General features: G+C 41.6%; 1 protein-coding gene across 1 annotated transcript; it reads right to left on the bottom strand.

Annotated features, from left to right (window-relative positions):
* Window positions 1–358: 358 nt before the first annotated feature.
* On the bottom strand, window positions 359–16,597 carry LOC147703050 (uncharacterized). Its single transcript, XM_086928869.1, has 5 exons — window positions 16,341–16,597; window positions 11,497–11,532; window positions 4,857–5,294; window positions 2,095–2,310; window positions 359–654 (listed from the first exon to the last, which is right to left on the bottom strand). The coding sequence occupies exons 3-5, from the start codon at window positions 5,292–5,294 to the stop codon at window positions 370–372; spliced, it is 939 nt and encodes a 312-aa protein (XP_086784995.1). The 5' UTR covers window positions 11,497–11,532; window positions 16,341–16,597; the 3' UTR covers window positions 359–369.
* Window positions 16,598–22,214: the final 5,617 nt, after the last annotated feature.

Below are 22,214 nucleotides of genomic sequence, written 5' to 3' on the forward strand. Positions count from 1 at the left end.
CAATACCACCTTAACATTCGGCCCCCCACAGTAACATTGCTCAACAACACAGCATAACTCAGCACCAGCACAGGCGTCTTTAGCTCAACAGTCTCATTCATACATAATACTGTAGTGCGTGTAAGCTACAAAGTATGTGTATTTTGTATATGTTTTTCTAATGTCAAATGGATTGGCTAAATCTTGTATGTGGGTGTGACTATGTTGTATAAATGGAGTGTCTTAGTTATAATTTGCCTTTGGAATAGAAAAAATCACCATATAAGTAGTAAAATTTGTATTACACACTTGTTTATTTTTTATAAAAAAACACAAATATTTATTGTTTAACTTTGTACAAAAAAAAAATATCCTGGCAACATGCAAAATTTACTCAGAACATATTTCATCGTCTTTTTCTTTAAGAATCTTTATGATTTGCCCATTACAAAAGACAACTTCAAAATTTTGTGGCAAAAAATGGACAAGGGCATCTCCGATGTTCTCAACGTCCTCATCTAACATAAACCATTTAATTAAGATCTCGTTTTCGATGGGCATCGATTGCAATTCGTCTGTGTTTGTCACTTTTATTGTGATGATACTTGTTTGCTCAGTAGAGCTTTCAACACCATAAATTAGAATGTCCATCTTTTCCTCTGGTGGGGCTGTTACCTGTTGAGAGAAAAGAAAAGCAATAATTATTTTTAAAATGTGTATACTTTATTTTTTGTGTAAGGCCTATAGTGGTTGAAAGGGACAGAGTTGTTGAAAGGGACACATTGGGTGAAATGGACTGAGTAGGTGAAAGGGTCCCAGTTGTTGATAGAGTTTGAGTGGGTGATAGGTCGAGACTGGGTGATAGGTGGTGGTAATAATTTTTTTGTGTGGTTGTAGTGTCATAGTGTGTTGAGGGTGAGTGAGGGTGAGATGTTGAGGGTGAGTGAGGGTGAGGCGTTGAGGGTGAGTGAGATTGAGGGTGAGTCAGTGTTTGAGGATGAGTGAGAGTGAGGGTAAGTAAGGGGCTGATGGGGATGTTTTGAGCGTGATTGAAGTGGTGTTGTGGTGCTAAGTTTTGGTGTGGTTGTAGTCTGATAGTGTGTTGAGGGTGAGTGAGTATGAGGGTGAGTGAGAGTGAGAGTGAGTGAGAATGAGGGGGAGGTGTTGAGGGTGAGTGAGGATGAGTGAGGGTGAGGAGTTGAGAGTGAGTGAGGGTGAGGGGCTGAGGGTGAGTGAGGTGTTGAGAGTGAGGTGTTGAGTGTGATTGAGGATGAGTGAGAGTGATGTTGAGTGATGTGTTGAGATTGACTGAGGGTGAGGCGTTGAGTGTGAGTGAGAGTGAGGTGTTGAGGCTGAGGGTGAGAAGCTGAGTGTCAGGGTGAGTGTGGCTGAGGCGTTGAGGGTGAGTGAGGGTGAGGTGTTGAGGGTGATTGAGGATGAGTGAGAGTGAGGAGTTAAGGGTGCGGTGTTTAGGGTGAGTGAAGTGTTGTTGTGGTGGTAAGTGTTTTTTTGTAGTTGTAGTGTGATAGTGTGTTGACGGTAAGTGAGGGTAAATGAGGGTGATGTTGTGAGGGTGAGTGAGTATGAGAGTGGTGTTGAGTGTGAGATGTTGAAGGTGATTGATGATGATTGAGATTGAGGTTGAGTGAGGAGTTAAGGGTGAGGTGTTGAGGGTGAGTTAAGTGTTGCTGTGGTGGTAAGTATTTGTTTGTTGTTGTAGTGTGATAGTGTGTTGACGGTGAGTGAGGGTGATTGAGCGTGAGGAGTTGAGGGTGAGTGAGTATGAGGGTGAGGTGTTGATGGTGAGTTGTTGAGGGTGAGTGAGTATGAGAGTGGGTGATAAGTCTAGAGTGGGTGATAAGTCTAGATTGGGTGATAGGCCTAGAGTGTGTGAAAGAGCCAGAGTTGTTGAAAGGTTCCGAGTGGGTGAAAGCTCCCGAGTGGGTGAAAGCTCCCGAATGGGCGAAAGGTCCCAAGTGGCTGAAATGTCCAGAGTGGGTAAAATGTCCAGAGTGGGTGGAAGGGGCAGAGTGGGTGAAAGGGCAAGACTGGGTGCAATTCCAAGAGTGGCTGAAAAGAGATAATTGCAAAACTTTGTTTGTTCGTTGTGCTTACCTCCATTTTGCTATGGCGCGTTGTATTCAATATTTTTTGGCAATTGAATTCATGTACAGTGACATGAGTCAGGGTCACATATTTCCCAAGATGTATTTTAAATAGTGACGCTTCTCTCCACAGTGTCACTTTTATATCATCAGTTGCATCTTTTATTGTAATGGATTTGAGTGGGGTATCTTGCCCATTGATAAACACCGTTTTTGCGTCCTCTTCCTACACAAAAAGAAAGCATTCTATTAAATAGTGATTGTAAAAACAGATATTACTAGTGCATTGTCTGAAAGGCTATATAATGTATCATATTTAACGACCCAAATGAACCTCCTTTCTAAAAGATTGAAATGTTTCTTGTAAAAAATGGCCTTGTACATAGTACTTTTTTTTGTAGTATACACCAAAGCACTGGCATCTTATATTTTTCAAAAGTTGTACTTGCTACTATGTGTGAAGAGTGCATAATCAAAAATGTGTCCAGTTAGTTTTTGAAGTTACTAAAGGTGTAATGTGTGTGTAAGTGAACTATGCGTTTTTTAAGTAGACATGATGACATGAGTGAGTGTGATGGTGAGGTGTTGAGTGTGAGGAGTTGATGGGGAGTGAGGGTGAGTGAGGATGAGGCGTTACGTGAGGGTGAGGTTGAATCTAAATGAGGGTGGGTGAGGGTGAGAGGGTGAGGGTGAGAGTTTGAAGGTGAGTGAGGGTGAGAAGTTGAGGGTGAGTAACGATGAGCGTGAGTGTGAGTGAGGCTGAGTAAGGCAAGTATGCATATTTTTAGTAGACCTGATGACATGAGTGAGGGTGTGGGTGAGGGTGAGTTATTGAGGGTGAGGTGTTGAGTGTTAGGGTGAGTGAGGGTGGGGTTGAGGGTGAGTGAGGACGAGGTGTTACGTGAGGGTGAGTGTGATTGAGGCAGAGTTAGGGTGAGGCGTTGAGGGTGAGTGAGAGTGAGGGAGTGTTGAGGGTGAAAGATTGAATGTGAGAAGTTGAAGGTGAGTAAGGATGAGTGTGAGTGTGGGTGAGTGAGGGTGATTAATTGAGTGAGGGTGAGGTGTTGATGTTGAGGCTGAGGTGTTGAGGTGTTGAGTGAGAGTGAGGGTGACTGAGGAGTTGAGTGAGAAGTGTTGACTTTTTGAGGGGGAGGTGTTGAGGGAGAGTGAGGGTGAGTGAGGGTGATTGAGTGAGAGGTGTTGAGGGTGATTGAGGGTGATTGAGATTAAGGCTGAGTGAGGCATTAAGGGTGAATTGTTGAGTGTGAGGTGTTGTGTGTGAATGAGGGTGAGGTGTTGAGAGTTATTGAGGGTGAGAAGTTGAGGGTGAGTACGGATGATGCTAAGTGAGGGTGAGTCATTGATGTTGATTGTGAGGCTGAGGTGTTGAGGTGTTGAGTGAGAGTGAGTGAGTATTTGAGGGAGAAGGGTAGAGTTTTAGAGTGGGAGGTGTTGAGGGCTAGTGAGGGTGATTGAGGCTGAGTGAGGAGGAGGTGTTGAGGGTGATCTCATGTGAGTGAGATTGAGGGTGAGTGAGGCATTAAAATTGAATTGTTGAGGGTGAGGTGTTGAGTGAGAGTGAGAGTTGGGTGTTGAGGGTGAGTAATGTTGACTGAGGGTGAGGCATTGATGTAAAGACAGTATTTGCGTACTTTTGGTAAACCCAAAAAGAACAATTCTACAAAATAGTGACAGTAAAAAAACATAGTAGTAGTGCATTGTATCACTGGTAATATAATGTATTATATTTCAGGACCCAAATGAACATACTTTCTACCATAGTGCAATTTTTTTTTAGTAAAAATTGTCATTGTGGAGAGTACTTGAATTTGTACTATACCCCAAAGTACTCACATATTATATATCTCAAAACTATCCCTTTATACGTAGTGTGAAAGAGTGTGAAAGAGTGTCTAATGCAAGCTTTTTTGATGTTGTCCGTGAAGTTCCTAAGGGCCCGATGTAGGTAAATCCCATTTTTGTATGTAGGTACCAACATCTGGATTCATTACAGAATCCTTAACAAATCTTTAATTACCAAATCGGTAAATAGCGAATAGGTAATGCGCATTAATTCATATGGGTTTTGAAGGACATAGGAATGATTAGGCATTACCGAATCGGTATTTACTGAATCTGTAATTAAAGAATTATGAAGGGTGCAGGTGGTGTCACTTTGACACCCTCCTGCACCGCCAAAAAAGGCACAGGTGCCATGTGGCAAGCATACCTGCTGTAAGGGCAGGTCTGCCTGTCACATGCCATAGGTATTTTACCCTGGATTTGTATTCCATGGTAAAATACCGATTGTGTAAGCCATGTACAGAAGGTACATTGCCTACCTACATTACATTTCAGTTAATTTTATTGAATCTGTAAATCTACCGTTTCGGTTAATAAACAGATTTGCTAAAGTTACCTAAAATGTGCCCCTACATCTCAATAGCCCTTTACCGATGTGAAACGGGCCAAAATCTTTTTTTTTTTTGGCCGATTGGGATCGCTAAAGGGCTACCTACACCGGGCCCCTAAATGTGTAATTTGTGTGTAAGCCAACTATGCATTTTTGTACTAGACATGATGACATGTTTGTGTTGATACATCTGGCACATATTGTCCCTGAAACAGTCATCAGACTATTTATACTTGCAATTTAGAAAAAGCACAAATACATAAGATATGTCATTTACAATCCTAATAAGTCCAACTCTTCCACTGCAAGACAATATTTTTTTTTAGTTGACATGATAACATGTTTGTGTTCATACTTACGGCAATTATTGTCCCTGAAACGGTCATCAGGCTTTTTAGACTTGCCCGTTTTATTTCCTTGATGGGAGAAGCCGATGGTGCAGGCGGATGCAAAATGTTGTTTGCTTGTTGGATCAGGCCCTCCTCGATTGTCATTGCGGGAAATTTGGTTACTTTAGTTTGTTTTGTAATTAAAATTGTTTTGTTTTTGAGAATAAAGTTCCGTATCAGTAGTCCACAGTTTATTTTCGTTTGCTCATATAAATTTTCTTGGTAACAAGTACATTTAATTGTTCCAGTTTTATCTGCTAAAGCCAAATGGAATAAAATTTTCTGCTCTTGTTTAGCATTTTTGTACGTAGTTTTCCCTGAGCAGCTGATGACATTAACTCTTATTGGTTTCTGGTATGGTTTGTTGTCATCAGTATTAATGTTCATTATTTCTTCAATAGACATCATCTGAAATAGAAAATGTGATATAACATGTTAAATACAAACCCATATTGGTTTATGATCACTGTAATAGCATTCTAAAGTACCATAGTTGTGTAGTTGGTCATTTGTATATATATGATCTAAAATGGATTGGTAGTTAGTTGTGTAACTGTTAATGAGTTGTTGACATTGTAATTTTGTTTCAAAGAATCCAAGTAATTGCTTGCTGTTTGCATTTGTTTGAGATACATCCACATTGAAATCCCCTATAATAATCAATTTGTGCATGGGGTAAAAATCCGTAATATTAGTGATGAAATCAAAAAGAGAAGTTATACTTTTTAGGGGTGGTTTGTATAAAATAATAATAAGGTAATCTGTGTTATCAATCTGTAGAGTAAAATGTAAAATGTCTATCCCTTCAAGTGTCTCATAAATAGGCAATATAAATAAATCTTTTTTGTAGTACATAATCATTCCATGGTTTGTGTTGTATGTATGAAATTTATCAAATATAATGTGATGATATTGTTCTATACTGAAATCATTAGCTGTAGCATTTCTTGTAGTGTTGATCTCAGTTAAGCAAATAATGTCTGCTTGTAATATATTCCTATCCGCTACCATAGATGAAAAATTTTTCTGTAGTGATCTTATATTGTGTGCAATGATATTGAAATGTGCACTGTATGTATGTAACTGTGGGATATGTATTTCAAGTGGCATTTCTGTCCTTAATCTGTGCATTTCCTCATTAACTTGTGGATGTACTACAATTTTACGCTCATCAAAATTGTGTACATAGACATTTTGTATTGATTTTGCCCTGCTAATAGCAACATAATGCAAATGATGAATCTTGCTGTTATTAAAGTGTATATAAAGTGGTTCAAGAGTTGCACCTTGTGTGCGATGTATAGTGCGTGCTGATGCTTGGCGTAAAGGAAATTGCTTCCGTATAATGGTAATAAATTTCTTAGTGTATTGGAAATGTCTAGCTATAGCATGTATTGGTGTCCATGTATTTTGTGTTTGTGAATGAAATAAGTGTTTATATTGTTGTCTGGTTGTTTCTCCTATAGTGGGATTGTCAAATAACAACCAAACAATAATAGGTGTATTGTTAATCAATTCTACTAATTGTACAACACCAGTTGCGCCATTTGTTAAACCATCATTGACATCCACATTGCAACTTAAATCATAACGAAGTTGTAAGGCAATGTGTAATGTATGTGAAAGGCCCATTGTTTTCTGTGGATCTTTGGGCAGTTGCTTAAGAATCGTTTTTTTCACACTTTCAGACAAATCAGAACTAACAGTATCGCTTGCTACTGTTATGTAGACAGGATAATCTTTGCAATGTTGTTCTAAAACCTTTTTGTTAATTTCATTAACTTCTAGATTAGTTGACATGGTATATGGAATTGTTTCTAATAAAGTCTCATCAGGTTGTATTTCCCTTTGCTTAATTTGTGAAATATCTTCTTCAGTATGCTTGCCTTCTCTCAATCTGTTTAGTAATTCAGCAAATTGTAGATCTTCTTTTTGGCGCATAATTTTTGTTAATTCAAAAATTTTAAAATGTTCTTTCCACAAGTTAGCACTTAAAGGACCATACATTTGTGTCGAATCCTGAAAAATGTATCTGTCAAATACAGGTTTTAATTGGTAAAAGTCACCAATGGCTAAAATAGAAATTCCTCCAAATGGTTCATTAGATGATTTAATTTCTTGAAGCCTGTTATGTATAAAATTCAACATATTGTGGCCTACCATTGAAATTTCATCAATAATAACAACTCTAACATGCATCATTTCCATTTGTAGAGCAGTTCTATGTTCATGACTCAGTTGTTTATAAGACAAACTTTGCGACACAGGTATTTTGAAAGTGCTATGCAGTGTTTTGCCATTAATATTATGGGCAGCCTTTCCTGTTGGAGCAGTAAGTAAGATATAAACATTATCCGGATTTTCACCGGCCTTAGTGTTATAGTAGCGTAGTAAAGTTTGATAAAGTGCAGATATTACAAAACTTTTCCCAACACCAGCCCCTCCAGTGCAAAAAGTATAGCATGGAGTGCTAGTAGTTTTAAACCAATGCAAGTGATGGTAAACAAAGTTAAGTTGTTCTTCCGTTAAGTTTTGCATAAGTTGTTGGTATTTTTCATTGGGTAAAAGAACGTTAGTTGATCTTTGTTCTTCAGTTGTAGTTCTAATTCCTAAATCTAGAGCCAAATCATATCTATTATTATGTTCTGGATTTTGGTCTTCTGTCTGTATATTCACAGTTGGTGATAGAGGAGGTGAAATGACATTTTCATGAGACTGTTCATGAATAATGTTTGTAAGTTCACCATGCTGTTTGTTATAGATTTTTAGTTGTGTGTCAACAAATGTTTTAACTTCCAGATACCTATCATAGTAAGTTTCCTTGTTGATTAGTATTTTTTCTTCTTCCCTCCATGGATAGTGCAACATTAATATTTCTCTATAATACTCTTCCGGTTCATTATTTTTGCTAAATCTGCAAAAGCGTATTATTTTCCCTTGTCTGCGCTTATTTAAAGCATAATCATAATTATGTTTCTGTTGTAGTTTTTTTCCGTCACTACATTCTATTTCTAATTCTTCCTCATCTGAGCTGTAAAAGTTTTGTTCTGCAAGTAAATCTTCGCAATCATTTATTTCTTTCCCATGTGTTTTTTTCTTCACATAGTTGAAATTAGCCGCATAGTCTGCTAACGTGCACATCTCTAATGATTGTGGCCGTTTGCAGTACTTAATAATAATATTTTCACATTGAATGTCAGTGGAATTTTCGGGCAAGTTATTAATAGTTTCGATATCACGCATTAAATAAGTTCTTTTCTCTGGACGGCTAGTATTAATAAATACAAATGATCGTGAGCTTTTCCGTAATGGTATTTGAAGAATTAGATATGCTGCTTCTTGAGCACTAATTTCTGTGCAGTTGAGGAATTTGTTCCCTATGTGTTTAAGTTGATCTTTGATATTACTATTGCTTGGTACCTCTTTAGCAGCTTGCGCTAGAAGTTTGCTAATTCCTCTTTGCGATTTACTGATATATGAGATAATATAGACTGCACAAGCATAAGGGTCTAGTATAAACTGCAAGTCTATATTTGCTCGCCAAGCTTCTAAAAGAGTACTATTGTAGTTATTGATGAAGCATTCGGCTGGTGTTCTTTTTAAAAAAATAGTTGTTTTTTGTAAGCTAGTTTGTATAGAAGTAATATATTCTTTATCATCCATTTTAATGAAGTCCAAAAATTCCTCAAAAGAAAGTGTATTAAAAGTAGTATTATTCATAGCTTCATGTATTATTTTCATATTATCTTGCCATTGGTTATTTGTCTCCTCCAGTGTTAATGGCTCTAATATGAGCGTTCTTGACATTGGATATTTGGGATATTGATATTTGCATGTCCGTTGCTGTTTACGTCTGCAATTTTTGGTGTGACCATGCCTTTGTAGATTTATTAACGGTTGTAAAACAGGGTTTTCAGACTTATGACAAGTGATATATTTGTCAATAAAGCTATTGACTTCTTCCACTGGTGAAACACCATACAATGGTGCTTTGTTTACCCAGAGTAATGCATGTATATGTGGAGAACCTCTCTGTTGGAATTCGACTCTGTAAAAGTAGTCTACTATTTCCCCAATTGGATTAGTGCCATTCAGCAAAACACAATTAAAGAATTTCCTAACTTGATAGTCAAACTGTCTTGCACATGTTATTGGATCTTCTTGTATTAATTTACTTTTAGTTTCCCAAGACATGTTTAAGAATTCTTCCTCTGTACATTCCTGTAAGTTTCTAACTCTCAATAGTATATTTATTAAATGGTGCCATTTTGTTTCTGCAGCAGATAATGTCAAAAAGAAAGTGGGAATGCCAAGTTGCCTTATCATAGCAAAAATATCTTTTTTGCAACCTTCCCAATATGGAGGTGAACTGCGTATAGTTTTTAATACTTTGTACCCCTCATTGAACTGTAAAACATTGGCAATATTACATTTAATGTCTTTAGCAGTTATTTTATTCCCATCTGTAAAATGTTTTCTGATGGAAATGTTGATTTTACCATGGATCTGCTTAATATGTAATTTCTTCAGTTTAAAAAAGACATTAGTAATAGATTTAGCGACTCTTCTATCATAACTCCTTAACTCTGCTTGGCAAATAGTACTATAATGTACCGGTATGTGTCTTTCCTTATTGTTAGGTCTTCGTTCACCACAAAAAATAGTAGGGAAAGCCAAAAACTCTGAATCTTTATCCTCATATAAACCTCTTGGCGTGTTATGTTCAGCTGGAGCGAAACTTAACACATTCAGCGAATTACTAGTAATAGTTTCATTTGTTAACATAGTATCCAAATTTCCAGCTTCTATGTTGTCCGAACTATCAGATGAATTGTTTGTTTCAGAAGTCTCATTGTGAGATTCTATTTCTGGAGGTATATACTCCCAGTCAGGGTTAATGGTAACACCATATTCATTAAACATTCGACTATTTTTCGCTAGCCATGTAGCTGCCTTTTTTACAGTATTTGGTCTAATATTCTCATAATGTGTATATGATTTATAGATTAATTTCCTTTTTAATTTCACTGGGATTGTCATGGCGTCATTAATTTGCCTTGGTAAAATTGTAACAGTTGTCATAACATCTGCAGGTACATTAACTACTGCACCTGATAATGATTTTTGAAAACCGCGTGGCAGACTCCGAATTTGTAAGAATGGTATCCTAGGTGAAACTAATCTTTCTTCTAAATCATATAATTCTAATTCAACTGGTACATTTGGGAAGCCCATGCCATTTACAATTGAACATGGTGGTATTTTGTTTTTGCGAATGTAATAATAGCAAGTCTTACAAATAAAAGTTGTTTTCTTGTTACTAATGTTACACTTGTTGAAAATTTCGGATTGGCTAACACTGCGTATATTTAGCAACGTTTGTTTATGCCACAGTTGATTGCAAAGAGTACAAATGTACTCTGGCCCATGCAATATTTCCCGGTGGAATTTGCGAATGATTGTATGGATTTGTTGACCTCGTTTCTGTCTTTGGCCCTGCGTGAAGATGGGTATGTTATTATCATTAGCACTTAGTTGACTGTTGGTAATGTCTTCTTCAGCTGTATTAATTTTTTTTCTTTGTACAACTGTAGTTGGACATGTACTTGAATCCCTTTTTCTTTTCCGAGACTGTTTATTTGTTCCCTGGATAGCTTTACTATTACCTGGTAATTGTGGTAAATGATTGCTATTGCTATTCCCTCCCTTACTTGTATTCTGTAAATGATCAGAAGACATTGATGTTGATGTTATCGTCTGATTAGGAGTACATTCAGTAGTATGTACCCAAATTTTTCTTTCTTGCGGCAGTTGACTATTTTTTTTGTGCACAGTAAGTGCTTTTGTAAAGGATTTTCTTTGAATGACTTTTATATCTATTGGTGTTAATTCAAATTGGACACATTGCTCAGCCTGATGTTTTAAGTTATATGCTAGTTTCATAACATATTGAATTAGCCCTTCAAACGAATTAAATGCAATTGTAACACATGTTCCGTTTGAATGAGGCATGCCTTCATGGTCCCTACTATGTGAATCAAATACAAAGTATGATTGCATATGTTTGAAAATAGCTATTACATAAACATTCATACAAAGTAGAACACCACAGTGCTTCTTAATAGTAACATTTAATGCTGTGCTAATATCTGGGTAGGCTTTATCAAAACGTTTAAGGACATCACCGTAGTAAGCATTCCGTAGCAAAAGTGAATATATCTTTTGATTGTGGTCTATATACCTTGGCAGGTCATCTGGATGCATAAGTGTTTCTTTGTTAATAGAATGCATTTGGAGATATAAAGCGTCCCCACGGTCCATTATATAATGCAGATCATTAGAGTTCCAAGTAGTTACTGGCTTGCATAAATTGTGCAAGACAGCAAAAGCACTATTTGGTAAGCATTGCTTACCTTGTGATTTGCTATTAAATTTGCTATTCCCTTGATGGTAACTTGCTTTTAAGCATTTCTGCATCTTCAAAGTTATACAGAAATGTTGTTATCAAATAATGTAAATTGAGAAGGTTTGTGAACTAAAAAATTTTTTTGGGGACTGTAAGGTATGAACTTTTAACAATTTTTAAACGAAGTGGCAAAGTAGTATTTACCTTAACTTCTGTTTCTTTTGTTGTTGTTTGAATAATCTGAAAGTTGAAAAAAAACATATTGTTTAGAATATATTTCTCCGAATTTTTGCCATAAAAGACACATTAGCATGTAAATAGTCTTTTAAAGACCTGTTAAGAGCTCTAGTGCTGCTGTGAGTGTATGTGCCACGGCTGGCACACAGGCAGGGTGAGATGATAGAGGGAGAGAGAGGGAGTGGGAGGAAAAGGGGGACAGAGAGAGAGTGAGTGAGTGCGTGAAAAGTTAATACTGAGAGACGTTAAAAAATGTGTGTGTGTGTTATGTGTTGCATTGAATCAGAGAATGGATGAGGTGTGAGGAAGGTAAAGGGAGTGAGAGGGAGAGTGATAGGAAGGGAGAGGGGGATGGAGGGAGGGAGAGAGAGGGAGAGGGAGACAGAGGGATTAACAAAGTTAGAGTGAGAAAGAGGAAGGCAAGAGAGAGGGAGGGGGAGCTAGAGAAGGAGAGAGAGGGTGAGTGTAGGTGAGGGGTTGAGGGTGAATGAGGATGAAATGTTGAGGGTGTGAGTGTGAGGGTGAGGTGTTGATTGTTGTTGAGGTGAGGTGGTGAGGGTGAGGGTGAGGGTGAGTGAGGGGGAGGGGATGAGGGTGAGTGAGGGTGAGGGTGAGGGTGAGTGAGGGTGACGGTTTGATGGTGAGTAATGGTGAGGGTGAGTGAGGATGACATGTTGAGGGTAAGTGAGCATGAGGGTGAGTGAGCATGAGGGTGAGTGAGCATGAGGGTGAGTGAGCATGAGGGTGAGTGAGCATGAGGGTGAGTGAGGATGGTGTGAGTGAGTGTGAGTGAGGGTGAGGGGTTGAGGGTGAGTGAAGGTAGATTAGGCTTAGAAATTGAGGGTGAGTGATGGTGAGAAGCTGAGGGTGAGTAAGGATGAGGCTGAGTGTGGGTGAGTGGGAATGAGGTGTTGTGGGTGAGTGAGGTGTTGAGGGTGAGTGGGGCTGAGGTGTTGAAGTGTTGAGTGAGAGTGAGGGTGAGTGAGGAGTTGAAGGAGAAGTGTTGAGGGTGTGTGTGTGAGGTGTTGAGGGCTAGTGATGCTCAATTTTATGTTGTTGCTGTCACCCCGAGCCTTAACCACTGACCCTGCCCCCACCGATGCGGTCATTGGACACTAAGTAAACATTAAATTTTGCCCCTGAGAGAAAGATTGTGAGTAGGCATGTAATAGAGTGTGTGTGTGAAAGTGTCCTTGTTCGTGGAATGTGTGTATGAAAATTTTGTTGTGGTGTGGCGAAGTGTTGGTGTACCCAGTTACTGTGGAAGTAATGTAGAAAGATAGAGAGGGAGTAAATGGGAGACAAATGGAGAGTTATGTACAAAGACAGAAAGGAAGGGAAAGTTAGGGAAAGGAAGGGAAATGGAGGGAGAGGAAGAGAAAGGGAGTGAGATGCAGGGTGATAGAGAGGGAGACGGAGAGGGAGGGAGAGAGGAGGAAGAAAAAAGGGGGAGTGAGACAGAGGGAGGAACACAGTTAGAGTGAAAGAGAGGAAGATGGGAGAGAGGGAGGGGTAGCTATAGAGAGGGAGAGAGAGCTATAGAGATGTAGGGAGTCCGAAAGAGAAAGAGAGCGAGAAAATTATGTGTATGCCGGGAGGGCTCAGTGCACGAAGCCTTCGGCTGCAGGGTCCTGTGATTAACCTCATGGTCAGTTTAATGTTGTTGCTGTTGCCCCGACCCTTAACAACTAACCCTGCCCCCACCGATGCGGTCCTTGGACACAAAGTAAACGGTACATTTTTCACCTGCTTGAAAGATTGTGATTAGCCATGTAATAGAGGTTGTTAGCGAAAGTCCCCTTGATAGTGGATTGTGTTTCTGAAAAATTTGTTGTGGTGTGGCGAAGTGTTGCGAACGGATTATGACTGTACTATTCCCCCTAATGTTGTAATGTGCCTGTGACTAGTGTAGTAAGTGTATGGGCAATTTTTTTTTGGGTAGGCAGCTAATTCTGGCTTGGAATTGTTGTTGGGGATGGAGAGGGAGTGAGTGTGTGCGTGAAGAGTTAATAGTGCGAGACGTCCTGAAAAATGTGTGTGTGTGTCATCGTCTAACTTAGATTACTTCCTATATTGTATTGAATATGAAAATGAAATGAATGCGGTGTGCGTGTAATATTGAAAGTGTACACAGTTAGTGTGCAAGTAATGTAGAAAGATAGAGAGGGAGTAAATGGTAGACAAATGGAGAGTTATGTACAAAGACAGAGAGGAAGGGAAAGTTATGGAAAGGAAGGGAAATGGAGGGAGAGGAAGAGAAAGGGAGTGAGATGCAGGGTGATAGGGACGGAGACGGAGAGGGAGGGAGAGAGGAGGAAGAAAAAAGGGGGAGTGAGACAGAGGGAGGAACACAGTTAGAGTGAAACAGAGGAAGATAGGAGAGAGGGAGGGGGAGCTATAGAGAGGGAGAGAGAGCTATAGAGATGTAGGGAGACCGAAAGAGAAAGAGAGCGAGAAAGTTATGTGTATGCCGGGAGGGCTCAGTGCACGAAGCCTTAGGCTGCAGGGTCCTGTGATTAAGCTCATGGTCAGTTTAATGTTGTTGCTGTCGCCCCGATCCTTGACAACTAACATTGCCCCCACCGATGGGGTCCTTGTACACAAAGTAAACAGTACATTTTTAACCTGCTTGAAAGATTGTGAGTAGCCATGTAATAGAGGGGGTGGGCGAAAGTCCCCTTGATAGTGGATTGAGTGTATGAAAACTTTGTTGTGGTGTGGCGAAGTGTTGAGAACGGATTCTGACTGTGCTATTTGCCCTAATGTTCCAATGTGCCTGTGAATAGTGTAGTAAGTGTAAGGTGCATTATTTTTTGGGGTAGGCAGCTAATCCTGGCTAATATGTTATTGGATGTGTGCTTGTGAAAATGTAATACTAGTAGTTGTACGAGTGGCTGTTTCTGTGTGTCAGCTTGTAACTTGGATTACTAACTGTGCAAGTAAAGCAACGAATGAATGCATTGTGCGTAAATCTTGTAAAGTGTTGCCTGTTTACGTGCAAATTAATGTTCAATTAGAACTTTTGACTGAAAGTTTGGTGCTGTAGTGGCGAAGTGCTATGATGTTACATTGCGTAGGAGTTGCACGTGTTGTATAAGGGTGGCAGTCAGTGTTTTGCCTAATGTGACAGGCTGTGTGTGATTAGTGTAAGATGCAGTGTTTTGCCTAATGTGACAGGGTGTGTGTGATTAGTGTGCTATAGAGAGGTAGGGAGACGAAGAGAGAAAGAGAGCGAAGAATTATGTCTATGCCGGGAGGGCTCAGTGCACGAAGCCTTCGGCTGCAGGGTACTGTGAATAACATCATGGACAGTTTTATGTTGTTGCTGTCGCCCCGAGCCTTAACCACTGACCCTGCCCCCACCGATGCGGTCATTGGACACTAAGTAAACATTAAATTTTGCCCCTGAGAGAAAGATTGTGAGTAGGCATGTAATAGAGTGTGTGTGTGAAAGTGTCCTTGTTCGTGGAATGTGTGTATGAAAATTTAGTTGTGGTGTGGCAAAGTGTTGGTGTAACCAGTTAATGTGCAAGTAATGTAGAAAGATAGAGAGGGAGTAAATGGGAGACAAATGGAGAGTTATGTACAAAGACAGAGAGGAAGGGAAAGTTAGGGAAAGGAAGGGAAATGGAGGGAGAGGAAGAGAAAGGGAGTGAGATGAAGGGTGATAGGGAGGGAGACGGAGAGGGAGGGAGAGAGGTGTAAGAAAAGAGGGGGAGTGAGACAGAGGGAGGAACACAGTTAGAGTGAAACAGAGGAAGACAGGAGAGAGGGAGGGGGAGCTATAGAGAGGGAGAGAGAGCTATAGAGATGTAGGGAGACCGAAAGAGAAAGAGAGCGATAAAATTATGTGTATGCCGGGAGGGCTCAGCGCACGAAGCCTTCGGCTGCAGGGTCCTGTGCTTAACCTCATGGTCATTTTAATGTTGTTGCTGTCGCCACGACCCTTGACAACTAACATTGCCCCCACCAATGCGGTCGTTGTACACAAAGTAAACAGTACATTTTTCACCTGCTTGAAAGATTGTGAGTACCCAGGTAATAGAGGGTGTTTGCGAAATTCCCCTTGATAGTGTATTGTGTGTATGAAAAGTTTGTTGTGGTGTGGCGAAGTGTTGAGAACGGATTATGACTGTACTATTCCCCCTAATGTTCCAATGTGCCTGTGAATAGTGTAGTAAGTGTACGGTCAATTTTTTTTTTGGGTAGGCAGCTAATCCAGGCTAATGTGTTATTGGATGTGTGCTAGTGAAAATGTAATACTAGTAGTTGTACGCGTGGCTGTTTCTGTGTGTCAGCTTGTAACTTGGATTACTAACTGCAAGTAAAGCAACGAATTAATGCATTGTGCGTAAATGTTGTAAAGTGTTGCCTGTTTACATGCAAATTACTGTGCAATTAGAAGTTCTGACTGAAAGTTTGTTGCTGTAGTGGCGAAGTGACATGATGTTACATTGCGTAGGAGTTGCACGTGTTGTATAAGGGTGGCAGTCATTGTTTTGCCTAATGTGACAGGCTGTGTGTGATTAGTGTAAGATGCAGTGTTTTGCCTAATGTGACAGGGTGTGTGTGATTAGTGTGCTATAGAGAGTGAGGGAGACGAAGAGAGAAAGAGAGCGACAAAATTATGTGTATGCCGGGAGGGCTCAGTGCACGAACACTTCGCCTCCAGGGTACTGTGAATAACGTCATGGTCAGTTTTATGTTGTTGCTGTCGACCCGACCCTTAACCACTGACCCTGCCCCCACGTCGGAGTGTTAGGAACGGAAGTAAAAATTGTGTAGAAGAGTGAACAGTTGGCTGTACTTACTTGATATATGTTGGTGCGCAGTTTCTTTCCCCCTATCAAGGAAATGTTGAAAGCGTACCAATAACCTACAAGAGATAACAAAAAAAAAACAATATGTATCTGTTGTTTTAAACCAAGGTATGACCTGTTTTAGAAATTACGTAGTCTTTTGCTAAGTATTACCATAGAAAATGAAGATTTGCAAACACACATGTCGCAGAATAATTTAACACAGGTGCAATGTTGATATAGTAACAGTTCTAATAAACGCAACTAAAAATATCAATACTGTCCCTTAGATGTATCGAAATAACACTTGCATGCACTTACGTTCTAAGATTGAATGCCGTAATTTTTCAGTGGCTGTTGGTCGATAGCAGCAAGTTCAGCGCCGTTCTGTAAGTCGAAGTTTTGTCCTCGCTGGTAAAAAGAGAGTATGACTTAAAGTGACCCGTCCCTCTGCTTAAATAGGGGGTAACGATGCAAGAATCTTTTTTTTCTTTTTGTGTTTAAGAAAGGATCAAAGCTTTTAGTCCTTCCCTTGCCCCAAGGAAAAGTCACACTAGCTGATGTGCGCGACTTGGAAGTGTGAATGTATGAATGTGTATGCAGATGGAGTTTCGACATAGGCGCGCCAGTAGACTTCACTGGGCAACTCCCTTAAGGCCATATAAGAATTTGCTCGGAACTCACAAAGCAAAGGGCCTTTTTTTTACGTTAGTGTAATTGGACTTCAACTGTCTGCTCGAAGTTACACTTAAAAATGGCATATATAAAGCATCAAAAGTATACAAAGTTTCACTTAAAAACATACAACTCTTGTAATATAGTGGCTCGAAGTTGTGCCGTTTAGGTTTACTATGAAAATACTGAAAATTGCCGCGGATGCGTCCATTAATGTGTGTGTGGCAACGTTAAAAAAAAAAGTGGGTGAATGAGAAAGATGGTGGATAATTTTGTTTGGAAAAAAATTAATGGAAAGACAGGTGTGGTGCTGAACGGGTCAAAGGCCGGATGCAATATTTGCCATAAAAGTTGTGTTTTCCGTTTCAGTATGAAAATAGTGAACATTGCTGCGTAAGTGGCCCTTACATGTGTCTGTGTGTATTTTTAAATGCTATGGGAATTTTGGCTGTGTGTGTACGTGTTGTAAATACAGAATTTCGCTGCGGGTGCGTCCCTTAATGTAAGGCTTGTAATATACAGGCTCAAAGTTGTGGCGTTTATGTTTAGTATGAAAAGACAGGACATTGCTGCAGATGCCTCCATTAATGTGTGACTGTCACCATAGAAATACAGTGTGAGAATGAAAAAGATGTCCGATGATTTTGTTTGCCAATAGATAAATGTAGCGATAGGTGTGGCGAAATGTTCGGAGCTGATTTATTTGCCATCAAAGTTGTGTTGTTATTTGTTGTATAAAAATAGTGAGCATTGCTAAGGATGCGGCCCTTGAATGTGTTTGTGGGTAATTTTAAATGCTAGGAATTATGTTGGTGTGTGTGTACGGCATGGTATGTAAACTATAGTAGTTTTGTTAACGTTTCCAGACACCATTTTATCCTTTAATGTAAATCAACTTGAACTGTCTACTCAAAGGTACACTTAAAAATGGCATGAGGGGTTGAGGGTGAGGATGAGTGAGGGTGAAGCTGAGGTCTTGAGTGTAACTGGAAGTAAGAGTGAGGGTGAGTGAGGGGTTGAGTGTTAGTGAGGGTGAGGTATTGAGGGTGAGTGAGGGGAAGGGTGATTGAGGTATTGAGAGTTACTGAGGGTGAGGTGTGTAGGGTGAAGTGTTGAGAGTGTGGGTGAGGGGTTGAGGGTGAGGGAGGGTGAGTGAGGGTGAATGGTTGAGGGTGAGGGGTTGAGGTGAGGAATTGAGGCTGATGTTTTGAGGGTGAATGAGTGTGAGATGTTGATGGTGAGTGAAGGTGAGATGTTGGGTGAGGCGTTGAGGGTGAGTGACTATAGAATTTTTCTACCTTACTGTCATTCGACTTGAACTGTCTGCGCCAAGTTACCCTTAAAAATAGCATGAGACGTTGAGGGTGAGGGCGAGTGAGGGTGAGACTGAGGTGTTGAGTAAGGTTGAGGGGTTGAGGGTGGGTGAGGGTAGGTGAGTGAGGGTGAGGGTGAGGGGTTGAATGTCAGTGATGGTGAGGTGTTGAGGGTGAGTGAGGGTGAGGGTGAGTGAGGGTGAGTGGGAGGGGTTGAGGGTGAGTGAGGTGTTGAGGGTGAAGTGTTGATGATGTAGGTGAGGGGTTGAGGGTGATGGAGGGTGAGTGAGGGGGAGGGGTGCAAGGTGAGGAGTTGCGGGTGAGGGTTGGGGGTGAGGGGTTGAGGGTGAGGTGTGGGGGAGGGGTGCAAGGTGAGGGGTTGCGGGTGAGGGTTGGGGGTGAGGGGTTGAGGGTGAGGTGTTGAGGGTGAGTGAGGGTGAGATGTTGAGGGACAGTGGTTGAGGGTGAGTTGTTGAGGGTGAGTGGTTGAGGGTGAGTGGTTGAGGGTGAGTGTTTGAGGGGGAGTCTTTGAGGGTGACTGTTTGAGGGTGAGTGGTTGAGGGTGAGTGGTTGAGGGTGAGTGGTTGAGGGTGAGTGGTTGAGGGTGAGTGGTTGAGGGTGAATGGTTGAGGGTGAATGGTTGAGGGTGAGTGGTTGATGTGTGTGTGGTACCGTTAAAATAGAGTGGGGGATTTAGAAGATGGTACATATTTTTCTTATGCCAATAAATAAATCTAGAGACAGGTGTGGCGAAATGTTTTGAGCTGATGTACTTGCCATTAAAGTTTGGGTATTTTTTTTGTTATAGCATGCCTACATTAATGTGTGTGTGGGAACGTTAAAATACAGTGGTGATTATCCCAAAAATGCAAAATCGCAAATGTTTCAGTGAGGCAACATAGAAAATCTTTAGTCTATAAGTTACCCTTAAAAATAGCATGAGGGGTTGATGGTGAGGGCGACTGGGTGCGGGTGAGTGGGTGAGGGTGAGTTGCTGAGGGTGAGTTGTTGAGGGTGAGTTGTTGAGGGTGAATGTTTGAGGGTGACTGTTTGAGGGTGAGTGGTTGAGGGTGAGTGGTTGAGGGTGAGTGGTTGAGGGTGAGTGGTTGAGGGTGAATGCTTGAGGGTGAGGGGTTGAGGTGAGGAATTGAGGCTGATGTTTTAAGGGTGAGTGAGGGTGAGATGTTGATGGTGAGTCAAGGTGAGATGTTGGGTGAGGCGTTAAGGGTGAGTGACTATAGAATTTTTCTACCTTACTGTCATTCGACTGGAACGTGGGTGAGGGAGGGTGAGTGAGGGTGAGGGAGGGTGAGTGAGGGTGAATGCTTGAGGGTGAGGGGTTGAAGTGAGGAATTGAGGCTGATGTTTTCAGGGTGAGTGAGGGTGAGATGTTGATGGTGAGTCAAGGTGAGATGTTGGGTGAGGCGTTCAGGGTGAGTGACTATAGAATTTTTCTACCTTACTGTCATTCGACTGGAACTGTCAGCGCCAAGTTACCCTTAAAAATAGCATGAGACGTTGAGGGTTAGGGCGAGTGAGGGCGAGGCTGAGGTGTTGAGTGAGGATGAGGGGTTGCGGGTGGGTGAGGGTAGGTGAGTGTTGAGGGTGAGGGTGAGGGTAGGTGAGGGTTGAGGGTGAGGGTGATTGGTTGAGGGTGAGTGGTTGAGGGTGAGTGGTTGAGGGTGAGTGGTTGAGGGTGAGTGGTTGAGGGTGAGTGGTTGAGGGTGAGTGGTTGAGGGTGAGTGGTTGAGGGTGAGTGGTTGAGGGTGAGTGGTTGAGGGTGAGTGGTTGAGGGTGAGCGGTTGAGGGTGAGCGGTTGAGGATGAGTGGTTGAGGATGAGTGGTTGAGGGTGAGTGGTTGAGGGTGAGCGGTTGAGGATGAGTGGTTGAGGATGAGTGGTTGAGGATGAGTGGTTGAGGGTGAGTGGTTGAGGGTGAGTGGTTGAGGGCGAGTGGTTGAGGGCGAGTGGTTGAGGGCGAGTGGTTGAGGGCGAGCGGTTGAGGGTGAGCAGTTGAGGGTGAGCAGTTGAGGATGAGCGGTTGAGGGTGAGTGGTTGAGGGCGAGTGGTTGAGGGCGAGTGGTTGAGGGCGAGTGGTTGAGGGCGAGTGGTTGAGGGCGAGTGTTTGAGGGCGAGTGGTTGAGAGTAAGTGGGTGAGGGTGAGTGGGTGAGGGTGAGTGTGAGTGGTTGAGGGCGAGTGGTTGAGGGCGAGTGGTTGAGGGCGAGTGTTTGAGGGCGAGTGGTTGAGAGTAAGTGGGTGAGGGTGAGTGGGTGAGGGTGAGTGTGAGTGGGTGAGGGTGAGTGGGTGAGGGTGAGTGGGTGAGGGTGAGTGGGTGAGGGTGAGTGGGTGAGGGTGAGTGGGTGAGGGTGAGTGGGTGAGGGTGAGTGGTTGAGGGTGAGTGGTTGAGGGTGAGTGGTTGATGTGTGTGTGGGAACGGTAAAATAGAGTGGGGTATTTAGAAGATGGTACATAATTTTTTCAGGCAATAAATCTTGAGACAGGTGTGGCGAAATGTTTTGAGCTGATGTATTTCCCAACAAACTTTTGTTTTTTCTTGTGATAGCATGCCTACATTAATGTGTGTGTGTTAACGTTAAAATACAGTGGTGATTATCCAAAAGAAGGCAAAAATGGGAATGTTTGAGTGAGGCAACATCGAAAATCTTTAGTCTGTAAAAGCGCCATAGTCAACAAAGTAGGAATCGATGTTGGCTGCAAGTTACCCTTAAGAAAATAGAAAGAGAGGTTGGTGGTGAGTAGGTGTGGCGAAATGGGAAAATACAGTGGTAGATTGTATTTAAAGTATAAGAGTTATGATGTTAAAAAAAAAAAGTTTTCAGACGCCATTTTAAGTGTTGAGGGTGAGTCGTTGAGGGTGAGGTGTTGAGGGTGAGATGTTTGAGAGTGAGATGTTGATGGTGAGTGAGAGTGATGTGTTGGTTGAGTTGTTGAGGGTGAGTGGTTGAGGGTGAGTTGTTGAGGGTGAGTGGTTGAGGGTGATTGTTTGAGGGTGAGCAGTTGAGGGTGAGCGGTTGAGGGTGAGCGGTTGAGGATGAGTGGTTGAGGATGAGTGGTTGAGGGTGAGTGGTTGAGGGTGAGTGGTTGAGGGCGAGTGGTTGAGGGCGAGTGTTTGAGGGAGAGTTGTTGAGGGCAAGTGGTTGAGAGTAAGTGGGTGAGGGTGAGTGGGTGAGGGTGAGTGTTTGAGGGAGAGTTGTTGAGGGCAAGTGGTTGAGAGTAAGTGGGTGAGGGTGAGTGGGTGAGGGTGAGTGGGTGAGGGTGAGGGTGAGTGGGTGAGGGTGAGTGGGTGAGGGTGAGTGGGTGAGGGTGAGTGGTTGACGGTGAGTTGTTGACGGTGAGTGGTTGACGGTGAGTGGTTGACGGTGAGTGGGTGAGGGTGAGTGGTTGAGGGTGAGTGGTTGAGGGTGAGTGGTTGATGTGTGTGTGGGAACGGTAAAATAGAGTGGGGGATTTAGAAGATGGTACATAATGTTTTCTGGCAATAAATCTTGAGACAGGTGTGGCGAAATGTTTTGAGCTGATGTATTTGCCATCAATTTTTTGTTTTTTATTGTGATAGCATGCCTACATTAATGTGTGTGTGTTAACGTTAAAATACAGTGGTGATTATCCAAAAGAAGGCAAAATCTGGAATGTTTGAGTGAGTCAACATCGAAATTCTTTAGTCTGTAAAAGCGCCATAGTCAACAAAGTAGGAATCGAGGTTGGCTGCAAGTTACCCTTAAGAAAATAGAAAGAGAGGTTGGTGGTGAGTAGGTGTGGCGAAATGTTAAAATACAGTGGTAGATTGTATTTAAAGTATAAGAGTTATGATGTTAAAAAAAAAACGTTTCCAGACGCCATTTTCTGCCTTACTGTAATTCGTCTTGAAATGTGTGCT

This window comes from Lissotriton vulgaris, chromosome 7 (genome assembly GCF_964263255.1).
Source record: "Lissotriton vulgaris chromosome 7, aLisVul1.2, whole genome shotgun sequence".
In the NCBI taxonomy this organism is placed as follows: Eukaryota; Metazoa; Chordata; class Amphibia; order Caudata; family Salamandridae; genus Lissotriton; species Lissotriton vulgaris.

Bases quoted from the DNA above. Each gene is read 5' to 3' on its own strand.
- LOC147703050 (XM_086928869.1), bottom strand. From the start codon at position 5,294: ATGATGTCTATTGAAGAAATAATGAACATTAATACTGATGACAACAAA. The intron at 2,311-4,856 runs GTAAGTATGAAC...CTTTTTGTGTAG, and splicing joins TTTCAGGGACAATAATTGCC to GAAGAGGACGCAAAAACGGT. The intron at 655-2,094 runs GTAAGCACAACG...TTCTCTCAACAG, and splicing joins CGCGCCATAGCAAAATGGAG to GTAACAGCCCCACCAGAGGA.